Source organism: Ictalurus furcatus, chromosome 9 (assembly GCF_023375685.1).
Source record: "Ictalurus furcatus strain D&B chromosome 9, Billie_1.0, whole genome shotgun sequence".
In the NCBI taxonomy this organism is placed as follows: domain Eukaryota; kingdom Metazoa; phylum Chordata; class Actinopteri; order Siluriformes; family Ictaluridae; genus Ictalurus; species Ictalurus furcatus.
In genome coordinates this window covers 14,045,291-14,064,668 of record NC_071263.1, presented here as the reverse complement: position 1 = coordinate 14,064,668, position 19,378 = coordinate 14,045,291, and the positions used below count along the sequence as shown (strand labels likewise).

Here is a 19,378-nt window from a genome sequence, read left to right as displayed (position 1 = left end):
TTTGATGGTGTGCATTGTGCTCTTCTAACGCCCCTGTGTGTTTAATAATTGTAGTGCACTCACAGGCCATTACTATATGTGTTGTATTTTGTGGCATTGTGTTGGCTTTTTTTCTGGTCTTATTTAATTGTACTTTACATCAAATTGATTTCCGTCTTTGTCTGCAAAGAAATCAACCTTGTTAACTGGGGAATGTATCATATGTCTATAAGAGATCACCAGAATATTTTTCCAACCAATTTTTTAAACATAATACCGAATTTTACTCAACAACAGAAACTCATACAAATACCATGAATCGAAGTCTTTAAAACTAAATTTATTTTCAAAACAGCGAACACCATCATATAAAGCATAGGAGGTTGATCATTGTAATGTTAGTTGATGATAACTAAGGCTAAGTGTCGTTTAGATACAGACTGGTGGTTTACACATGATCGTACATCATCAATTAGTTATATTTCTGTTTACTGTACCATGATTTATATATACTATAAATCAAGTGTGATTTATACAATAAGTGTGCAAAATATGTATGCGTTTTTAAAAGTTGTACACCAATTGAATATGGAAACAAATTTATATGCATGCTTAAAATTCTAGTATGCATACTTATTTTTAAGTATGCATATAAACTTTCTGTCCATACTCAATTTGTGTACAACTTTTAAAAAGCATACATATTTTGCATTCTTATTGTTTTGTATTTATACCCAAACTAAGTATATACACAAAGTTTATATGCATCATACATAAAAAATAAGTATGCATACAAAAATTTTTAGACGTGGGAGAAAACTAGAGAACCTGTAGGAAACCCACACAGGGTCACAGGAAACTGAACCCATTACACTGCCCATTATGCCGACTCACCATTGCAGTCATTTATCAAGCCGTAGGGTTTCACTATTCCTTATATGTCAGTATGAGCATCTGAATCATGCTGAAATGCTTAATTCATCCAATTTATTCATCCTGGTCAGAGTTGCATAAGCCAGCTAAAGTTTAACTAGCTTACCATATGGATTAGTTAACTAAGCAACGTTTACCTAATTTACTGATACATAAAAGTCTTTAAGCAAATGTACAAATACTAAACAATAAGTATGCAAAATATGTATGATTTTTTAAAAAAGTTGTACACAAATTGAGTATGGACACAAAGTTTACATGCATACTTAAAAAATAAGTATGCATACTAGAATTTTAAGTATGCAGACTAGAATTTTAAGTATGCATACTTAAAAAATAAGTATGCATACTAGAATTTTAAGTATGCATGCTAGAATTTTAAGTATGCATACTTATTTTTTTAAGTATGCATACTAGAATTTTAAGTATGCATAATAGAATTTTAAGTATGCATACTTATTTTTAAGTATACGTAAAATTCTAGTATGCATACTTATTTTTTAAGTATGCATACTTAAAATTCTAGTTGGGATAGTGAAATTCCCTGTAGGAAATTCACATATGTGAATGTGTACAAATGTACAATTCCAATTCCAAGTACAATTCCAAGTACAAATGTACAATTCCAAGGATAGTACATAGTCACAATTCTTTTCCAACATGGAAATTAGCCAGTCAGACGATTGCTGCTTTTCCATTTTCTCCTGGACAAGGTAGCTTTAACAAGTATTTAGGTGCTGTAGATCATTTCTGTCTGTAAATAAGGTCAGTTGGATTGTAAACACTGAAGTCATTCCTATAATAAATATGGAAATGGGCCTGGATCTGCAGTCTCTCGTTGGCTGAGAGCATTAAAAAGTGCTAATGTGGTATTTGTGTCACATTATTACAAAAAAAAAAAAAAAAAAAACGAATGAAGAGTGAGAGCAAACATAATTATCGACTTACACCTGAATATACTTTGTATGGGAAAAACAGGAAACAGATATGGCTTACCTTTTTATCAAGACTGACTAAAGTGATATGGTAGTTTAGGATGGTATGTTTGGTCATTTGTAATGGAGTTTCAGTGGTTTAGGCATTTTCTTTGAAACACAATGACAATTAAAAGAAAATACAGTAGCATACTTGTTCATGTCACCAGTAAATCACATTTAAACATTAAGGATCATTAATTTCTTATAATTCACTTCAGCAGTAACGACAATAGCAGGGTTTAGAAACAATAGTTTCCAAATTCAAGATCAATCCTTTATAAAATTAAATAAAAATCTCTGCATCCTAAGTAGCAGGCCTAAGAAACACTATATAATTCCCAGACTACCTTATTCCCCTGCTTATTAAGATGCTTCCTAAAAACACAATTTAATATACATAGACTCCATCACCATTTAACCATAGCTGTGGGGTGTTTCCTAATTTTTCCTCTCTCTACATATCGCATTTTAATATTGTCATAAAAATAACCATGATATCTCAAATTACCAACCCATGTTTGGTTAAATAATAATAATAATAATAGTAATCATAATAATAATAATAATCATCATCATCATCATCTTAAATTATTTAAATAAAATGTATATATATGGTGCACAGTGGCTTAGTGGTTAGCACGTTTGCCTCACACTGCCAGGGTTGTGGGTTTGATTCCTGCCGCTGGCCTGTGTGTGTGGAGTTTGCATGTTTTCCACTGCTGCTGGGTTTTCCTCCAGGTACTCCAGTTTCCTCCCCCAGTCCAAAGACATGCATGCTAGGCTAATTGGCATGTCCAAAGTGTCCATAGTGTGTGAATGTGTGTGTGAGTGTGCCCTGCGATGGATTGGCACCCTGTCCAGGGTGTGCCCCCCCTTGTGCCCGATGCTCCGGAGATAGGCTCCAGGTTACGCATGACCCTGAAGGATAAGAGGTATGGATGGATGGATGGAAAATTTATATTTATTCAATTTAAAATTCAGATTTTTTGAGGGGCAACTCCCTGTTTGATGCTTACCACATACCATACCCTATTAAATGATGTTACATGAATTAAGTCATGTTCTATGAAGCACTGCAAAACTGCAAGAGCTTAGTAACATTAATTTACACTTTCACTTCTCAGGAAAGAAAATAAATGCTGCAGAGTTAAACATTAATTTACACTTTCACTTCTCAGGAAAGAAAATAAATGCTGCAGAGTTAAACTGTACCAGTTTTCCTGAATTAAACCTATAGTTTTATTTCTACACATGCATAAAGTGTATACACATTGTTTGTTTGTTTGTTTGTTTGTTTTTCACAACATTTTGTTTGTACTATTTGACCACTTGATGGCAGGATAGCACAAGGCTCTTTCACTAGTGCAACTTGAGGTATTTTTGTACATGGGGGTGTTGTTGGGGAGGAATAAAACCCTTTTTTCTTCATGGATACTTTGCTGGGGAGTTTGTGTATATTTACTTTGTGTAAATATTTTTAAAATATTCTGTAAATATTGTGTAAATATGTATATATGTATGAATGTATGTGCAATATATGTATATTCTGTGTTGGAATGTTACAGATATGTGTATTTCTATTTTGTATGTATGAGTATGATATGTATGTATGAGTGATTGTAATAAGTGTTAAAATTATTTAATAAAGTTTCATTTAAAAACAGAATAAAGCCATACTTTTAGTCAATTTTCCTGTAATGTTATTTTTATTATTAAAAAGAAAGTAAGTAGAAATACATCATTCACAAACACCAACTGTAAATGAATTTTTAAAAGTTATATTGTTTAACATTCGATAATCCATCCTATAACAACATTAGAAGATAACCTTTACTGTCACAAAAACACCATACAATGGATTTCTTTGCATATTTTGGCTTTTTAGGAACCAGAACTCACAAACCTCTGCAGTACATCACACATGTAATATGCTATATATTCATGTATACCCTGTTCTAGCACACCTGACTCTTGGAAAGCTTGTAACTAGTGGATGAGCTGGATGAAATTTAAGAAAACATAACATTGATTTCTATTGATTGAAATGGAGAACCACTGCTATAGATGGCCTCTTTTTCACAGCCAGCAGTACACAAGACATCACTGCCACTTCACTAGATTACAGGCACTATAGTGCCATTTCTGGATAACTCTAATTTTTAATATATATAAATTATATATTTATATACTTATTTATATATATTATTTATTTATTTATTAATTTATTTATTTTCACAATTTAACCAGTCTGGTTATTTAAACTAATTGCAAGGAAATGATGTAATAATAAAAAGAAACGTTTTTTTTTTTTTTCAGTGCCACATTCAGTTCAACTTCAAATTTCAGAGAGATGGCCTCACATTATCTTCAAACGCTCTTTGATATGAGGCAGAATTCATATTTGAATCAATGAATGCAAGCTGTCCAGTCCCTGAGGAAGTGAAGCAACCACAAACTATATTATTCCCACCATGGTGCTACACAGTTGGTATGAGGTGCTTCTTCTGAAAAGCTGTCTTTGGTCTGAAATAAACATATCTGCTGTTACTGTGGCCAGACAACTCTATCTTTGGTTCGTCTGTCCAGAGCACATTATTCCAAAAGGCCTGGTCTTTGCCTATATGCTCGTTGGCAAACTGTAGTCTTGCAAAGCTTTTTCCTGGCATGCCTCACATGCAGGTCAAATTTGTGCAATCTCTTTCTGATTGTAGAAGCATGCACTTTGACACCAACAGTTGCAAGACTTACTAGCAGATCCTGTGATAAAATTTTGGAGTTCTTTGATATTTCGTTTTGCATCAGATGGTCTGCTCTTGGGCTAAATTTCCTGGGACGGCCGGTCCTGGACAAATTGCCATTTGAAATCTGTGCCATACCTTAATAACAAAAGGAACACCAGACACTAGATATGAGAGGGGTATAAATAAGGCAGGTTCCACCTGCACTCCCTAAGTAGGTTCTAATCACTGGCACCCAATCTCGAACACCTGATTCTAATTCTAGGGATGTGAAGGTGTGATAAATGTAGCGGTATAATTACTTTTTCCATGTGACTGATCTGTTTATTTGTTTGTTTCTTTGTTTTTTGTTCATTTAAATTGTGAAAGTTACTACAAAATGTCGATTTTACATGTCATTTGATAGAATGTGTCCACTTTATTAGTAGGAATTGATTCAAAGATGAGCAAATGTTTGCTTGTCCAAATATGTCCAAAAAGGCAACAATTTCCATGGGTTGTACTTATTTTTTCACATGACTGTAGGTCTTCTATATTTTTTTAGTTGCCCACTTCAAACCTTGCCCCAAGCAAAGATATAATCACCATAGCCACTAGAAGTCAGCATTGAAATACCACAGTGTTAACCTAACATTCACATCCTCCTTTTTAATTTTTTTCAGTCTGCCTACGTCATTTCAGTAGCTGTCACAGTTTACTGCCGGTTCTGTTTCTTTCCACATGCATGCCTTGCACAATTCAAGACAATTACCATTAGACTTAACACAATTGCATTCAGAATAAGAACAAAATACCAAACTTGTTAAATGTTATGAGTGGTAGTTCTGTAGCAGTGCTCATTGTGCAATAAGATATACACTCACTGTCCACTTTAATAGGAATACCTGTACATCTGCTCATTTATGCAGTTATCTAATCAGCCAATCATGTGGCAGCAGCACAGTGTATAAAATAATGCAGGTACAGGTCAAGAGTTTCAGTTAATGTTCACATCAAACATCGGAATGAAGAAAAAGTGTGATCTCTGTGACTTTGATCGTGGCAAGGTTGTTGGTGCCAGAAGGGCTGGTTTGAGTATCTCAGAAACTGCTGATCTCCTGGGATTTGAACATCAAAAAACATAAAACACAGAGTGACAGTTCTGTGGGTGGAAATGCCTTGTTAAGAGAGGTCAGAAGAAAATGGCCAGATCAGTTTTAGCTGCCAAGAAGGATATAATAACTCATATAATCAGTCTTTACAACTGTGATGAGCAGAAAAGCATCTCAGCGTGCACAAAACATCAAACCTTGAGGTAGATGGGCTACAACAGCAGAAGACCACATTGGGATCTACTCCTGTCAGCCAAGAACAGGAATCCGATGCTATCATGGGAACAGACTCACCCAAACTGGACAGTTGAAGATTAGGGGAAAAAAATCACCTTGTCTTTTTCCAGTCTTCAACTGTACAGTTTGGGTGAGTCTGTGCCCATGTTAGCATCGGATTCCTGTTCTTGGCTGACAGAAGTGGAACCCAATGTGTCTTCTGCTGTTGTAGCCCACCCGCCTCAGGGTTTGATGTGCATTCTGAGACGTTTTCTCCTCACTCTGTTTGTAAAGAGTGCTTATAGAGATCTATAGATTTCCTGTCAGCTTATCCCAGTCTGTTTATTCTCCACTTATCTCTTTCATCAACAAGGTTTCAACCTGCAGACTCTTCACAAACAGGATGGATTTTTTTCCACACCATTCTGTGTAAACTCTAGATGTACTCAACTCTAGTTGTGTGTGACAATCTCTGACAATTCTGATGTGATCATTACCTGAAGCTCATGCCCTGTATCGGCATGATTTTTACTCACTGTGCTGCTGCCACCTGATTGGCTGATTGGATAACTGCATAAAGATGTACAGATGTTCTCATTAAATGGAATAGTGAGTGTACATGCTCTGTTAAATTATGACCTCCAGTGCAGTACATAATAAATCTTCCCCCTCACCCACTCAGAAAGTTTTATGCACTGTCTAATAGACCCTTTCATTATAGAAGAGAAACAGAGGCAACCAGAGCCCTTATGCACTAAACTCTGACCTGATAAGTGAAAATGTAGGGTAAGTGTCCTAGTTAAAATCAGTGGAGGCAGCAATGCATGTGTGTTATTCACTGCATGATTTCACACAACTTTCTATCAACTTCCTCTGATGAAAAGCAGAGGAAATGATGCAATAGCAATTTTTTCCACTTTGGGGAGTGAGTTATTTTGCAACATGTATGATCTTGCTCAATAAATCTTATTTTCTCCTCAATATTGAATCTTAGCCATCTTTGCTTTTAACAACATGTCTGTGGAGGAAATGAGCAATATAATGAAATTTTACTTGTGAGGTATGCCTTCCAGAGGATACATTATAAACCAGTGATTTTCTTAAAAAACAATAATAATCCCTAGAGACATATTTGACTGTAAATAAAACAGGGCCACCCTCTGTCCAAATGAATTCTCAAACATTAAGTTAAAGCAAAGCTAATGCATCAACTGCCAGATACAGTCCCCTCCAAAACTATTGGAACAGCAAGGCCAATTTATTTGTTTGTTCTACACACCAGACATTTGGGTTTGAGATCAAAAGATAGGAGAGTTTGGGGTTTAATCTTTTATTTCCTGGTATTTACATCTAGATGTGTTAAACAACACAAAACATATAATCTTTTGTATCAGACCACACAATTTTTAGGCGAACAAAAGTATAGGAACAGACAAGTCTTGAAGTAATTTAAAGTAAATAACACTTAATATTTCGTTACATATTCCTTGCTTGCAATAACTGCATCAAGCCTGCGACTCTCTGATATCACCACATTGTTGGTTGTTCTTTTCTGAAGTTTTTCCTGACTGCAGCTTTTTTCAGTTGTTGTTTGTTTTGGGGGGTTTCTCCCTTCAGTCTCCTCTTCAGGAGGTGAAATACATGCTCAGTTGGGTTACGGTCTGGTGATTGACTTGGCCAGTCTAAAATCTTCCACTCCCCCCTCCCCCTCCCGATAAAGTAATTTGTTATGTTGGCAGTGTGTTTTGGATTGTTGTCTGGCTGCATGATGAAGTTACTCCCAATTAATTTGAATGCATTTCTCTGTAAATAGTCAGACAAAATGTTCCTGTAAACTTCTGAAATTCTGCTGTTACGATGTGTTACATCACCAAAAAAAGATGAGCCCATTCCAAAAGCAGCCATTCAAACCCAAGCCATGACATTACCTCCACCATGTTTCACAGATGAGCAGATCCTTTATTTCTCCACACTTTGGCCTTTCCATAACTTTGGTAGAGGTTAATCCTGGTTTCAGAACTTTTGTGGCTCATCTCTGTATTTCTTTGAAAATTCCAATCTGGCTTTCCGATTCTTAGTGCTGATGAGTGGTTTGCATCTTGTGGTATAGCCTCTATATTTCTGCTCTCACAGTTTTCTTCGATTGTTGGCTTGTGATACCTTCAACCCTGTCCTATGGAAGTTGTTGGTGATGTCACTGCCTGTTATTTTGGGGTTTTTCTTCACAGCTCTCACAGTGATTCTCTCAGCTGTTGTTGTTTTCCTTGGCCGGCCCATTCAGTGCCTGTTGCTCAGTATATCAATGGTTTCTTTCTTTTTCAGGACATTCCGAATTGTTGTATCGGCTATGTCCAATGCTTGTGCAATGCCTCTGAATGATTTTCCCTCTTTTCGCAGCTTTAAAATGGCTTGCTTTTTTCTCATAGACGGCTCTGATCTTCATGACTTATCCTTTCTAACAACAAATGCACTCTAAAACTGAAGGCTAAAACCGAGAGTTGATGTTCAGAGCTATTGTTTAAACAATCAGTCTAACAGGACACACCTGGGTAACAAGAAACACCTCTCAGACACATGTTCCAATATTTTTGCTCACCTACATATTGGGTGGTCAGATATAAAATGTGTTATGTTTTTAACACATCTAAATATAAATACCAGGAAATAAAAGCTCAAATTCTAAACTCTCTTCTCATATTCATCTTTTGATCTCAAACCTAAATGTCTTCCAATAGTTAAAAAGGGGACTGCATTTCAAAATCCAGATATTGCCTAAAGCTATTGAATGTGAGAGAAATCTTCCCCATAATGGTTCTTATGTAGTTTCATAGCCGTGTTACATAATCCAATCCTTAAATTATACCCTTTAAAATGTGTATAGGATTATTCCAAGTATTTCTTGACATTTTCTTATTATATGAGTAGATGATTTTTGAAAGATCTACTGATAAAAAAAAACAACAAAATCTTTAAACTATTAAAACTATCTAGAAATAGGCTTAATAATCTTATACTTGCTTTATCATAATCTGATGTTTTATTACAATAAAAAATAAAAAGATAAATTTGTCTATATTCAATTAAATTACTTATTTATCCACTAATCATGTTTTTGCATTGAAAGCACTGAAATTGACACTGAAATTGTACAAATATCAACCTGGATGTAGTGCCAGTGGCAAAGGTTCAAATTGAGCAAGTAGAGATGAGTTTAGGTAATCATAAGTGAAAAAATGTCATTCTGGAGTGCATACACCATGGACATTAATGGAAAACCAGTTCATGTAATTCCTTTGTTCACCAGAGTCTGATACAAAGGGACATGAATATGGCATGTCCCTCCTAGGTAGTTTGTAATTGTAGCTTGTGGGTAGACTGGGCTGGAGCATCAGATAACTCGATGTAATTGCCTAACATTTAGAAATTGCCTTTCTAAATTAAACAAACTATTGATTCACTCACTCCACCTGAATCTCCAGTTTCATGATAAATGGTGCCACATGCCACGATCGTATGGGCCACAAAGCAAAACAAGCTCCACTGTATTTACATTGAATTTGAATGTATGGAAGAATCCTGAAACATAATGTCCTCCAAATCATGTAGTAGGTCCCTCCTGTCCGTGAACAATTGTCTGTGTGCTTATGTCTGCTCTTCTTCTAATATGCTCTTAACACAATATAAATAATCCCTGTCTTTAATCTGATAGCATTCAATTTAAATTAAACTTGTCTCCTCAGAAGTTCCATTTAAATTTCACATTTACTTCAGGTCTAACATTAATCTTTGATTTGGAAGACAGATTATTTTAAATCTAGATAAAGATATTTTAGGACTATTTTATTTTGTTTTTCCTTTTGTGTTTTGATCTTTTTTTTGTGTGTCATTGTATTTTGTGTTTCAATGATCTCCTTATTTACTTTTGTTTCCTTTTGTTATTATTGATTGTGAATTGATTTGAAGTTATTGACATTGGTCAGTTTATTATTTTTATAAATTGTGTTTGAGGTAAAGTGTTTTTTCATTGACTGTGATTAATGTGCGTGTATGGGTTGTTTTTTTTTAAGGAGCCGACTGGCCCCAGGGTAGGTACACTAGCGGTCCCTGTCCTTTGGTGGTGGGAGTTTCCTCACTGAGTGTTGTGTCCTTGCTCCTGCATCAACTCTCTCATGGTGTGATTGTGAGTGTGAGTATGAGCTTATGCTGTGAGATGTTACTCCATTCTTCCACCAAGGCATTTGCAAGTTCTCGATCACATCTTGGGGGACACATGGTTACATGTAATTTTCCACGGTAAGGACCACCAGCTTTCCTTCCTGTCTCCCTGGAGCACTGGAGTACTGTCTAAGGTGTCTTACATTACAGACATTGCAATTTAATGCTCTGGCCACATCTGCAGTCCTTATGCCTCCCTGCAGCAGGCTTATGGCATGTTCACGCAGGTGAGCAGGAACCCTAGACATCTTTCTTCTGGTGTTTTTCCAGAGTCAGTAGAAAGGTCTCTTTATTGTCCTAAGTCATTGTGACCTTAATTGCCTGCCGCCTGTGAACTGTTTGTGTCTTAAAGACGGTTAAACAGGTGCATGTGCAATAATTGTTTATGGTTCATTGAACAAGCAAAACATTGTTTAAACCCTTTCCAATAAAGATCTGTAAAGCTTATGTGGATTTTATCAAATGATCTTTAAAATACACGCTCCTGAAAAAGGGACGTTTCTTTTTCTGCTGAGTATTTAAAGTTACTAAGACAGTTTTTCATATAGCGAAGTGGTGTACACGTGAATATAACAATATATCACACATTTATACAACAGATAGTTCCTGTCCTCTTAATTTGATTGGTTGAGCAGCATTCCAAGAGTGTCAATATTTCCTGTAACCTCTCGGTGATGTTTCATCACTCCACGCTTCTGTGTTTGCTACATAAAATTCCAATTCCTAGTTCAAAATGCTTCCTACAGTAGTGTTAGCGAAATCATCAGGAATTAAACTTTTGACTTCAAATATGAGAGCTCGTCTGATGTAGATGAAAAGGAAGAAGGGATGTCAATTTTACTGGATGCATCTTTAATGGGAATGTACAAATCATTGTGAGCTAGCTAGTCAGTTAGCCGACATGGTTTAAAGTGAGTGTGGCTTCATTGGCGTCCATTTCCACTAGCAGAGCAGAAAAAAAAAACCCCAGAACATTTGGCCAGATTGTGTCAAACAGGTCACTTACCTGATATTAATTTCTTTGTTTATAGAACTATAGTATAAAAGCAATATCGCATTTGAAATCGTGCGGTTATACCGAATATTGGCATGGCTGTGATTACCTGCAATATTCAGGATAACCATTCTCTCTTGCTTGTGTGAGATTGCTTAATTTAATGAATGCTAGTCCTCAATCACAGCCCCATACATATTAAATTCCCATTAAATACTAACGATATCATTTGAGTGATGAGAGATTTAAAAAAAAGTTTTGACAGACATAAGATTAGATTTTTTTAAATCTAATGGATCTAGTGGATCTAGATCCACTAAAATCTAATTTTAGAATCTAATCTATTTTAATTTTAAAATCTAATCTAATCTAGTGGATCAATGACCTCATTGCACCATTTAGCTTTCATAAAGTTGTTATTGCACCTAGTGGGGCATGAATCATTCTACACCATGCTTGCTCTATGAACATTTTGTTTTTGTGTGGGGAGGACTTGTATATAAAATGTTATATTATTTATATTACATTAAATACATTTAGCTAGACAGATAGATAGATAGATCGATAGATGCAGTTGCACAGAAGACAATAAAATAAACTCACCACAGAAGCTACAACTAATAATAAGAAGCTAATTATAAAAAATAAGGTGACCGAGACTTTGAAGTTAATATACAAACTCTTAATCTGGGAGATCGGTCTGTACCAGTCACTGCTGGTGTTATCACATCAAACTTAGCAATCATGCTGTTAGCTGATTTAAAGAAGGGTAGGATTTCTCGCTCATAAATAATATTTTATATATATATATATATATTTATATATATATATATATATATATATATATATATATATATATATATATATATATATATATATATATATATATATATATATATAAAATCAGCCAAGCATTTCCTTCAAACATGTATGCTATTTCAATAAGGTAAGGGAAGAACCAAAAGGTTACTGACAGAGGCACATACTTTAATGCACATACATGAGACAATGTCAGACATTTATTTCAAATTTCAAAATGTGTAGATATTGTAGATTAAGACACACTCATAATATTTAATGATGTCTCATCACCACCGTAAACACATTAATCTATTAAAAAATGAAAAATAAAAACACAGTATACCTGATCTCTGAACATGTATAAATGTTTGAAAACAAAGAGAGAATATACACACATTTCTTGTGTGCACAGAGTACAATGCATATATTTCAAAACATGCATTAACAGGTAGTATATACTAGACTGTAAACTTCTTATAAATGAGAAACCATCTCTTCCATTTTCTTTCTACTGAGATGAACAGGTCATGTTACTTACATTGGCTTAATCAATTGGCTTGGTCTTTTTAATCTAGCCCTTTAAAATCTACACTGGTCAGCAATTAAAACCAGCTGCTTAATATTGTGCAAGTCCCCCTTGTGCTGCCAAAACAGCTCTGACCTGTCGAGGCATGGACTCCACAAGACCTCTGAAGGTGTGCTGTGGTATCTGGCACCGAGACGTCAGCAGCAGATCCTTTAAGTCCTGCAAGTTCCGAGGTGGGGCCTCAATCGATCAGACTTGTTTGTCCGGCACATCCCTCAGATGCTTGATCAGATTGAGATCTGGGGAATTTGGAGGCCAAGTCAACACAGTGAACTCGTTTTCATGTTCCTCAAACCATTCCTGTACATTTTTTGCTCTGTGGTAGAGTGCATTATCCTGCTGAAAGAGACCACTGCCATTAGGGAACACTGTTGCCATGAAGGGGTGTACTTGGTCTGCAACAGTGTTTAGGTAGGTGGTACGTGTCAAAGTAACATCCACATGAATGTCAGGATCCAAGGCTTCCCAGCAGAACATTGCTCAGACCATCACACTTCATCCACCGGCTTGCCTTCTTCTCATAGTGCATCCAGGTGCCATCTCTTCCCCAGGTAAGTGATGCACACACATCCTGCCATCCACATGGTGTAAAAGAAAACATGATTCATCAGACTAGGCCATCTTCTTCCATTGCTGCCTGGTCCAGTTCTGATGCTCACTTGTCCACTGTAGTTGCTTTCAGCAGTGGACAGGGGTCAGCATGGGCACTCTGACTGGTCTGCAGCCCCATACACAGCAAGCTGTGATGCACTGTGTGTTCCGACACCTTTCTATCATCGCCAGCATGAACTTTTTCAGCAATCTGTGCTACAGTAGCTCTTCTGTGGGATCGGACCAGCCAGGCTAGCATTCACTCCCCACATGCATCATTGAGCCTTGTGCTCCCATGACCCTCTCACTGGTTCACCGGCTGTCCTTCCCTGGACCACTTTTGGAAAGTTTTAACCACTGCATACCGGGAACATCCCAGAAGACTTGCTGTTTTGGAGATGCTCTGACCTAGTCATCTGGCGATCACAATTTGGTCCTTGTCAAAGTCCCTCAGATCCTTACACTTGCCCATTTTGCCTGCTTCTAAAACATCTACTTCAATAACTGACTGTTCACTTGCAGTCTAATATATCCTACCTCTTGACAGGTGCCACTGTAGCAAGATAATCAATGTAATTCACTTTTCCCATCAGTGGTTTTAATGTCATGGCTGATTGGTGTAATTCCTCCCTCAAAACTCAAATGTAAACCATCAGTGAAAATCCCTGAGAATTAAACATCAATAAACGGATATAAAAGCATTAAAAAAAACACAACAAAATCAAGCATATAGCCTAGACTAGCTATATGCTTGATTTACAGCACTTCTACTAATCAAAAATGATGGAATGAAGACAAATAAACACAGAAATAACATGCTTTGGCAAATGGTAAACCCACAGTTTAAGAGAAAAGTTCATTAAAATAAATCACAAACGTCACAGTTCCATCTTGGTTTGCTGCAGCAGTTTGACCACAGAGGTGCCTGTGCCATTGCCATTAGGTGTTGCTGCTTCGCCGGAGTCCGTGTTGTAGCCACTCTCACATTTGGAGCAGCAGCAGAGAACATGGGCACAAGCCTCTGCAGCTTGTTGGATGCTGTGCTGGACACTTTCACTGACAAAGCAGTAAAGTGCTGGGTCAGCCACACAATTCAAAGCAGTGAGCAAGAGCGAGAAGTGGTAATAGTCAAAAATCTTCTCGACAAAAGAGCAGTCAGTCTCCAGGAGCGTCCGCACCAGCAGAAAGATGTGGTATGGCGAAAAGCACACCAGGAAGATGATGATGGTGATGGTGACCAGGCTTTTGATGCGTTTTTTCTGGGCAGTCTGCGTCCCTGCACTCTTGCCAACAGCCCGTAGGACCCGAAAGTACGAGACAGAAAGGATTCCTAATGGAAACAGGAAGCCCACATAGAAACGGTAGTAGTTTATAGGATGCTCCCATTTCTGCATGGGATAGTGCTCGAAACACACAAACTGGTTAGACTCATCTACGCTTAGCTCCTTGTGCTGGAAAAAGACAATGCCGACAGCAAGTTCCTTGATCCACACTATGGCACTGACCAGTACTGCTGCTTTCATGGTGCGGAGTGAGGAGAAGCGGAGGGGGTAGACCACAGCCAGATAACGATCTATTGAGATACAGCACAGGAAACCGATGCTGATATAGATGTTGTCATAGAGCAGGAAGCCACACAATTGGCAAGTCCACTCACTGTATACCCAGTTATCTCCGTAAAAGATGTACTGGAGCCAGACAGGCAAAGAGGCCAGGTACAGAAGGTCAGACATGGTCAGGTTAAGCAGGTAAACCCCCAGTTCATTGCGAGCCTTCAGCTGCAGCCAGGCATGGTAGAGCGCATAGGCATTGGTAGGAAATCCCACCAGTAAGACCAGGATGTAGGTGACAGAAAAGAGGTACTGGTGAATTTTGTGGTCGATGGTACAGTTGATCCGGTCTTCTGACATGTTCAGCATGACAGACTCTTTCTAGTGGACCATGCACCCAAACCAGGAGTCCAGCTTCAGGCAGTAAGACTCATTCTCACAGATATCCTTCCATGGGATCTAAGGGAAGCAAAAAAACAATTTTTATTGCTTTTCCCCCCCCCAGTTTTAAGCTAATCCAAAACACTCAATATTATTGCATTAATGGCATAGAACATAGTTTTGTTTGAAATTAGCTGTAAACATAAGAAATAGGCTGTAGATGTAATATGAAAGTCACTTTCTACACAGTACGCAGTTTCAAGACCTAGAACTTGGTACTTTAACTGCATCTCCTGTATAACATTTACATTTACAGCACTTAGGCCTTATCCAAAGTGACTTACAGAAGTGCTTTGTAGTCTCTATCAAAAAAAGATCCCCATATTACTTCACTAGTTCAGGGACAAAGAGTACCATCAGTCTAAAAACCCAGCTAGGGAGGTTTACACTGTATTAAATAAATAAATAAATAAATAAATAAATAAAAAACACAAGACATGGATTTTGTACTGTACTGCAGCATGTTGTGTAATTTGGCCCTTTATTCCCTTCATGTCTTCCAGCAGACTCTTAGAATGGATGAGCTATCCTCTAAGGGTACATGTGATTCCAAGCTCAGATTCATATTAAGAATATATTACATTGTCCTAAGCAATATGTTAATACCTATTAAAAATACTGGTGTACTTGTGATTTGGTCAGCTGTTTAGAACATTGGATTAAGAATAAACATCTCACACTATTTGACTGACAAATACAATATGGCCAAAAGTTTTTGAATACCTAACCATAACACTTATCGGTGCTTTTTGAACATCCTATTCCAGATGTAGTTCCACTTTGCTGTAATATTAACCTTCACTCATCTAGGAAGGCTTTCCACTAAATTTTGGAATGTAGCTGTGGGGATATACCAGTCAGCCCCAAGAGTATTAGTGAGGTCAGGCACTAATATCGGGCAAGGAGACCTGGGGTGCAGTCAGTATTCCAGGTCATCTCAAAGGGGTTCAGTGGGGTTGAGGTCAGGGATTGAGGTTGGGATTAAGATATTGAGAATGTGGCGACTACTGTAGGTGATGAAAAGCTGATAAATGAGATATACATTCTTTGTGTGCAGTATTATGCAAATTTGTGACACCAGTGCCTATTTCATCAGCATTCACTAAGAAGATTTTATGTAATTACATGAAATTGTTCAGAAGCATTACAGAAGCAGACAAGATGACTCAGACCAGCTGCATGAATCTGCATTGCCTATTGTGTCTGTAATTAAAGTTTCCAAACCGAAATAAGCTGTTTCCAACCTCAGAGGCAGATAACAAAATCTCTCTGTGGTCTATTGCATTTACTCAGGTTTTACTGTGCAAACACATCAAAATGGATGGAAATGAAACTATAAAAAACAAGCAAACTCCATTTGTTCACAAACTGCATCAATGAAACCAGTGTTATTATCTGCAGAGGGGCCATAAGTTCTTCTATAAAAGCAGTGTTAGAACGTAAAACCTTTTAGGCTGTCAAGAAAGACATTTTAATTCAAGAAACACAGACAACCAAGTGTTACTCTAAGCATACATAGTCAAAAACAGTCCTTGTCTTACAGTGAGGTGACATACTAAAAGGTTGTAGCCCAATATAATAGAAATCGTTCTTCTACTAGGAATTGTGTGTCACTGATCCTCTCTGTGCTTCTTTAGTATCACACTCACATGGCTAAGACTGAAACCAGAAGAGTACATCAACTGTTGATTTTTGCAAATAATCACCATCTGCCAACACTTTGATTTTTCAAAAGAATTTTTTTTTTAACTTTCAAAGATTTTAAGTCAATTTGTCACTACTCCTTTCATCACAAGAGCGCATCCTTCTTAATGCCACCCATCCAAAGCTCTAAGCAACCACACTATTTTGTGGCTTTCCTCCTGTAAGTAAACCATAGGAATAGAGCCCAAGCAGGTTCTTTTGACTGCCAGTGAAGAATGAATTAAAATAAAGACATGTCTGTGATGCACTTTGCTATGTTTTTGTAAGGGAGATCACATGTGAGCAATTTGACACGTGTTGAATGACAGAAATGTCAATGACAATTCTTATAACATCCCTGCTGCTCAGGGTAGTAAATGCAAAATGTTATACAGGATGTTTAATTGAGGGGTGAAACAAGGCATGTGTTCATTCTCATCCATCCGTAACCATGGACTTGGACGACTGGCACAGCACAGGAGAATGTAGATGGCAGTACTGGCCGTACGGCATGAAGGAACTGCCAAACCAACATTCCAGACACTGCAGAGCCACAAGAAAAACATGTGCAAGCTGTGAGGTTTCTCTGATGAAGCTCTGAAGGAATAGTTACACTTCAGCCAACATTTCATCACAACTAGCCCACCTCACTCACAGAAAGAGGACATTTAGCCTATATATTCAGATCATTTGTCATAGAAATTAGAGAACGAATTATTTAAGATGTCAGAGTGGGGCTCAACGATTTCATTTTAATTGACTTGCAATTCAAGCCATCCGTCAGCTTATAAATAAATTAGAATTACTGTTACATAGGATTTTTTAATATATATTTTTGCATTACTTTGGTGCATGCAAGTTTGGCTAGTGAACAAGCCGTGCATCTTTCCAGTAACATCCTTTTTGTACAAGAAGGTGAGGGCCATCTTTCTTCCTTGACTTTGATATAATAGCAGTGAGAGACAGCAGAGTATGCAGGGGTTTTGTTTTGTTTTGTTTTAAACTGTTTTTCCTCACATTTTATCCCACCATCATAACTAGCGGGGTTTTTTCTTTCTATAAATACATTTCTCACTTATGTTCTACTTTCTTTCTTTATTAGTAAGCTTATAAATACATACATACATACATACATACATACATACATACATACATAGTTAGTCTCGCGTCAAATGACTCTGGTTAAGAAGGAAGAAACCGGTCGTTCCTGAACGGAACTGAAAAAGGAAGAAAATGAAGAAAAAGTCCACCATAACGTCTAACGTTATAAACAAAACAATGCGCACTTGCCTTCGAATTAGCGCAAAACCAGGTTTCCTTTCGTTTTGTTTACACTGTTAGAACACATGCAGTGGTACAAAAAAAAGCTCCGTTTAAAGACAAAATAATATTACAAGTATACATAAGGATATTTACTTACTTTTTTTTTTTTTTTTTGTACCAATCTTCTATCTTCTTCTCGATGCTTCTTGTCCCGTTGAGAGATTAATAATGAGCGCGAGCGCGCTGTAGACCCGCTCAATTCTGTCCGCTACAGTCAGTGGAAAGAGCGCTTTATGAGTGAACGAACACACACACACACACACACACACATACACACACATTACTGAAATGATAAGGACACAGGAGAATAAACCTCGTGGTCGTGACGGGAACCAAAGGGGAGGCTGTAAAGATGACCGCAACATTGAAGCAGTTCATGGCGTAATTAATTCCGATAGTGAGAGCAGAAGGTCTGTGTACCTGTAGGCTGTTGCTCCTACGCGGGTTTACAGAGGAGTATCTTCAGAATGAATAAATATAACCGAACACACCTCTTTTCCACATTTAATTAATAACAGTCTGTCGTAACTTAACCCCGAATATCTTCATGATTAACCCTGAAATGATTTTCCACTGAGCCTAAAAGTGACATGAATCAGCTTGTTACAGCTCTGACATGTACGAGTATGAGTGAAAGAAGCTAGTCGTTTCCGGTCTTTATGACGATGTGTCAGGAAAAGAGGCAGTTCGTTTACAAAGCCGTTATTACAAAATTAATTTTTTATTTTATTTGTGTGTGTGTGTGTTTTGTTTGTTTTTTTTGGGGGGGGGTCCAACATTTTTTTGGACATCAGTTTCTTCAATACAAACCGACAAAGAAAAAATGAATGAATTAATACCGTCAGGTTACACTCTCAGCCACCCCAAAACACCATTCTTTCCTGTTAACAACCAAATGTCTTGGTGGAGTAGTGTGCGCAAATATACTGTCAAAAGTATGTGGACACCTGGCCGTCAAAACCATGGGTTCCTTCCTCAAACATTTGTCACAATGTTGGAAGCACACATATGTATAGGATTGTGTTTGTATGCTGTAGCATTACAATTTCCCTTCACTGGAACTAAGAGACACAACTAAAGCAGGGTTTCCATAGCAGGAACGAGGGACTTTGAGGTACTTGGTGCGTTTCCACCGCAGGGAGCAGGGTCTAAATTAAGCTCCGCGTAAAATATTTCCCCCCTCGGAAAGTTCCTGCTCAGGAGGTGGTACTTGTTCAAAGTTCAGGGTGGTGGGACTTGGGCACTAAACATGCTGATTGG

At 37.3% G+C, this 19,378-nt stretch overlaps 1 protein-coding gene across 3 annotated transcripts; it reads right to left on the bottom strand.

The window, feature by feature from the left end:
* Window positions 1-12,108: 12,108 nt before the first annotated feature.
* LOC128613113 (ovarian cancer G-protein coupled receptor 1) lies at window positions 12,109-19,378 on the bottom strand. Of its 3 annotated transcripts, none has more exons than XM_053633686.1 (3): window positions 18,432-19,378; window positions 18,216-18,326; window positions 12,109-15,130 (listed from the first exon to the last, which is right to left on the bottom strand). In XM_053633686.1, the coding sequence occupies exon 3, from the start codon at window positions 15,038-15,040 to the stop codon at window positions 14,000-14,002; it is 1,041 nt and encodes a 346-aa protein (XP_053489661.1). In that variant the 5' UTR covers window positions 15,041-15,130; window positions 18,216-18,326; window positions 18,432-19,378; the 3' UTR covers window positions 12,109-13,999. The 3 variants fall into 3 exon arrangements, with proteins under 3 accessions (XP_053489661.1, XP_053489659.1, XP_053489662.1); XM_053633684.1 differs by having other exon boundaries at window positions 18,216-18,347; window positions 18,539-19,378; XM_053633687.1 differs by having other exon boundaries at window positions 18,539-19,378.

What these genes read in the sequence shown, in the direction of transcription:
- LOC128613113 (XM_053633686.1), bottom strand. Translation starts at nt 15,040, where the DNA reads ATGCTGAACATGTCAGAAGACCGGATCAACTGTACCATCGACCACAAA.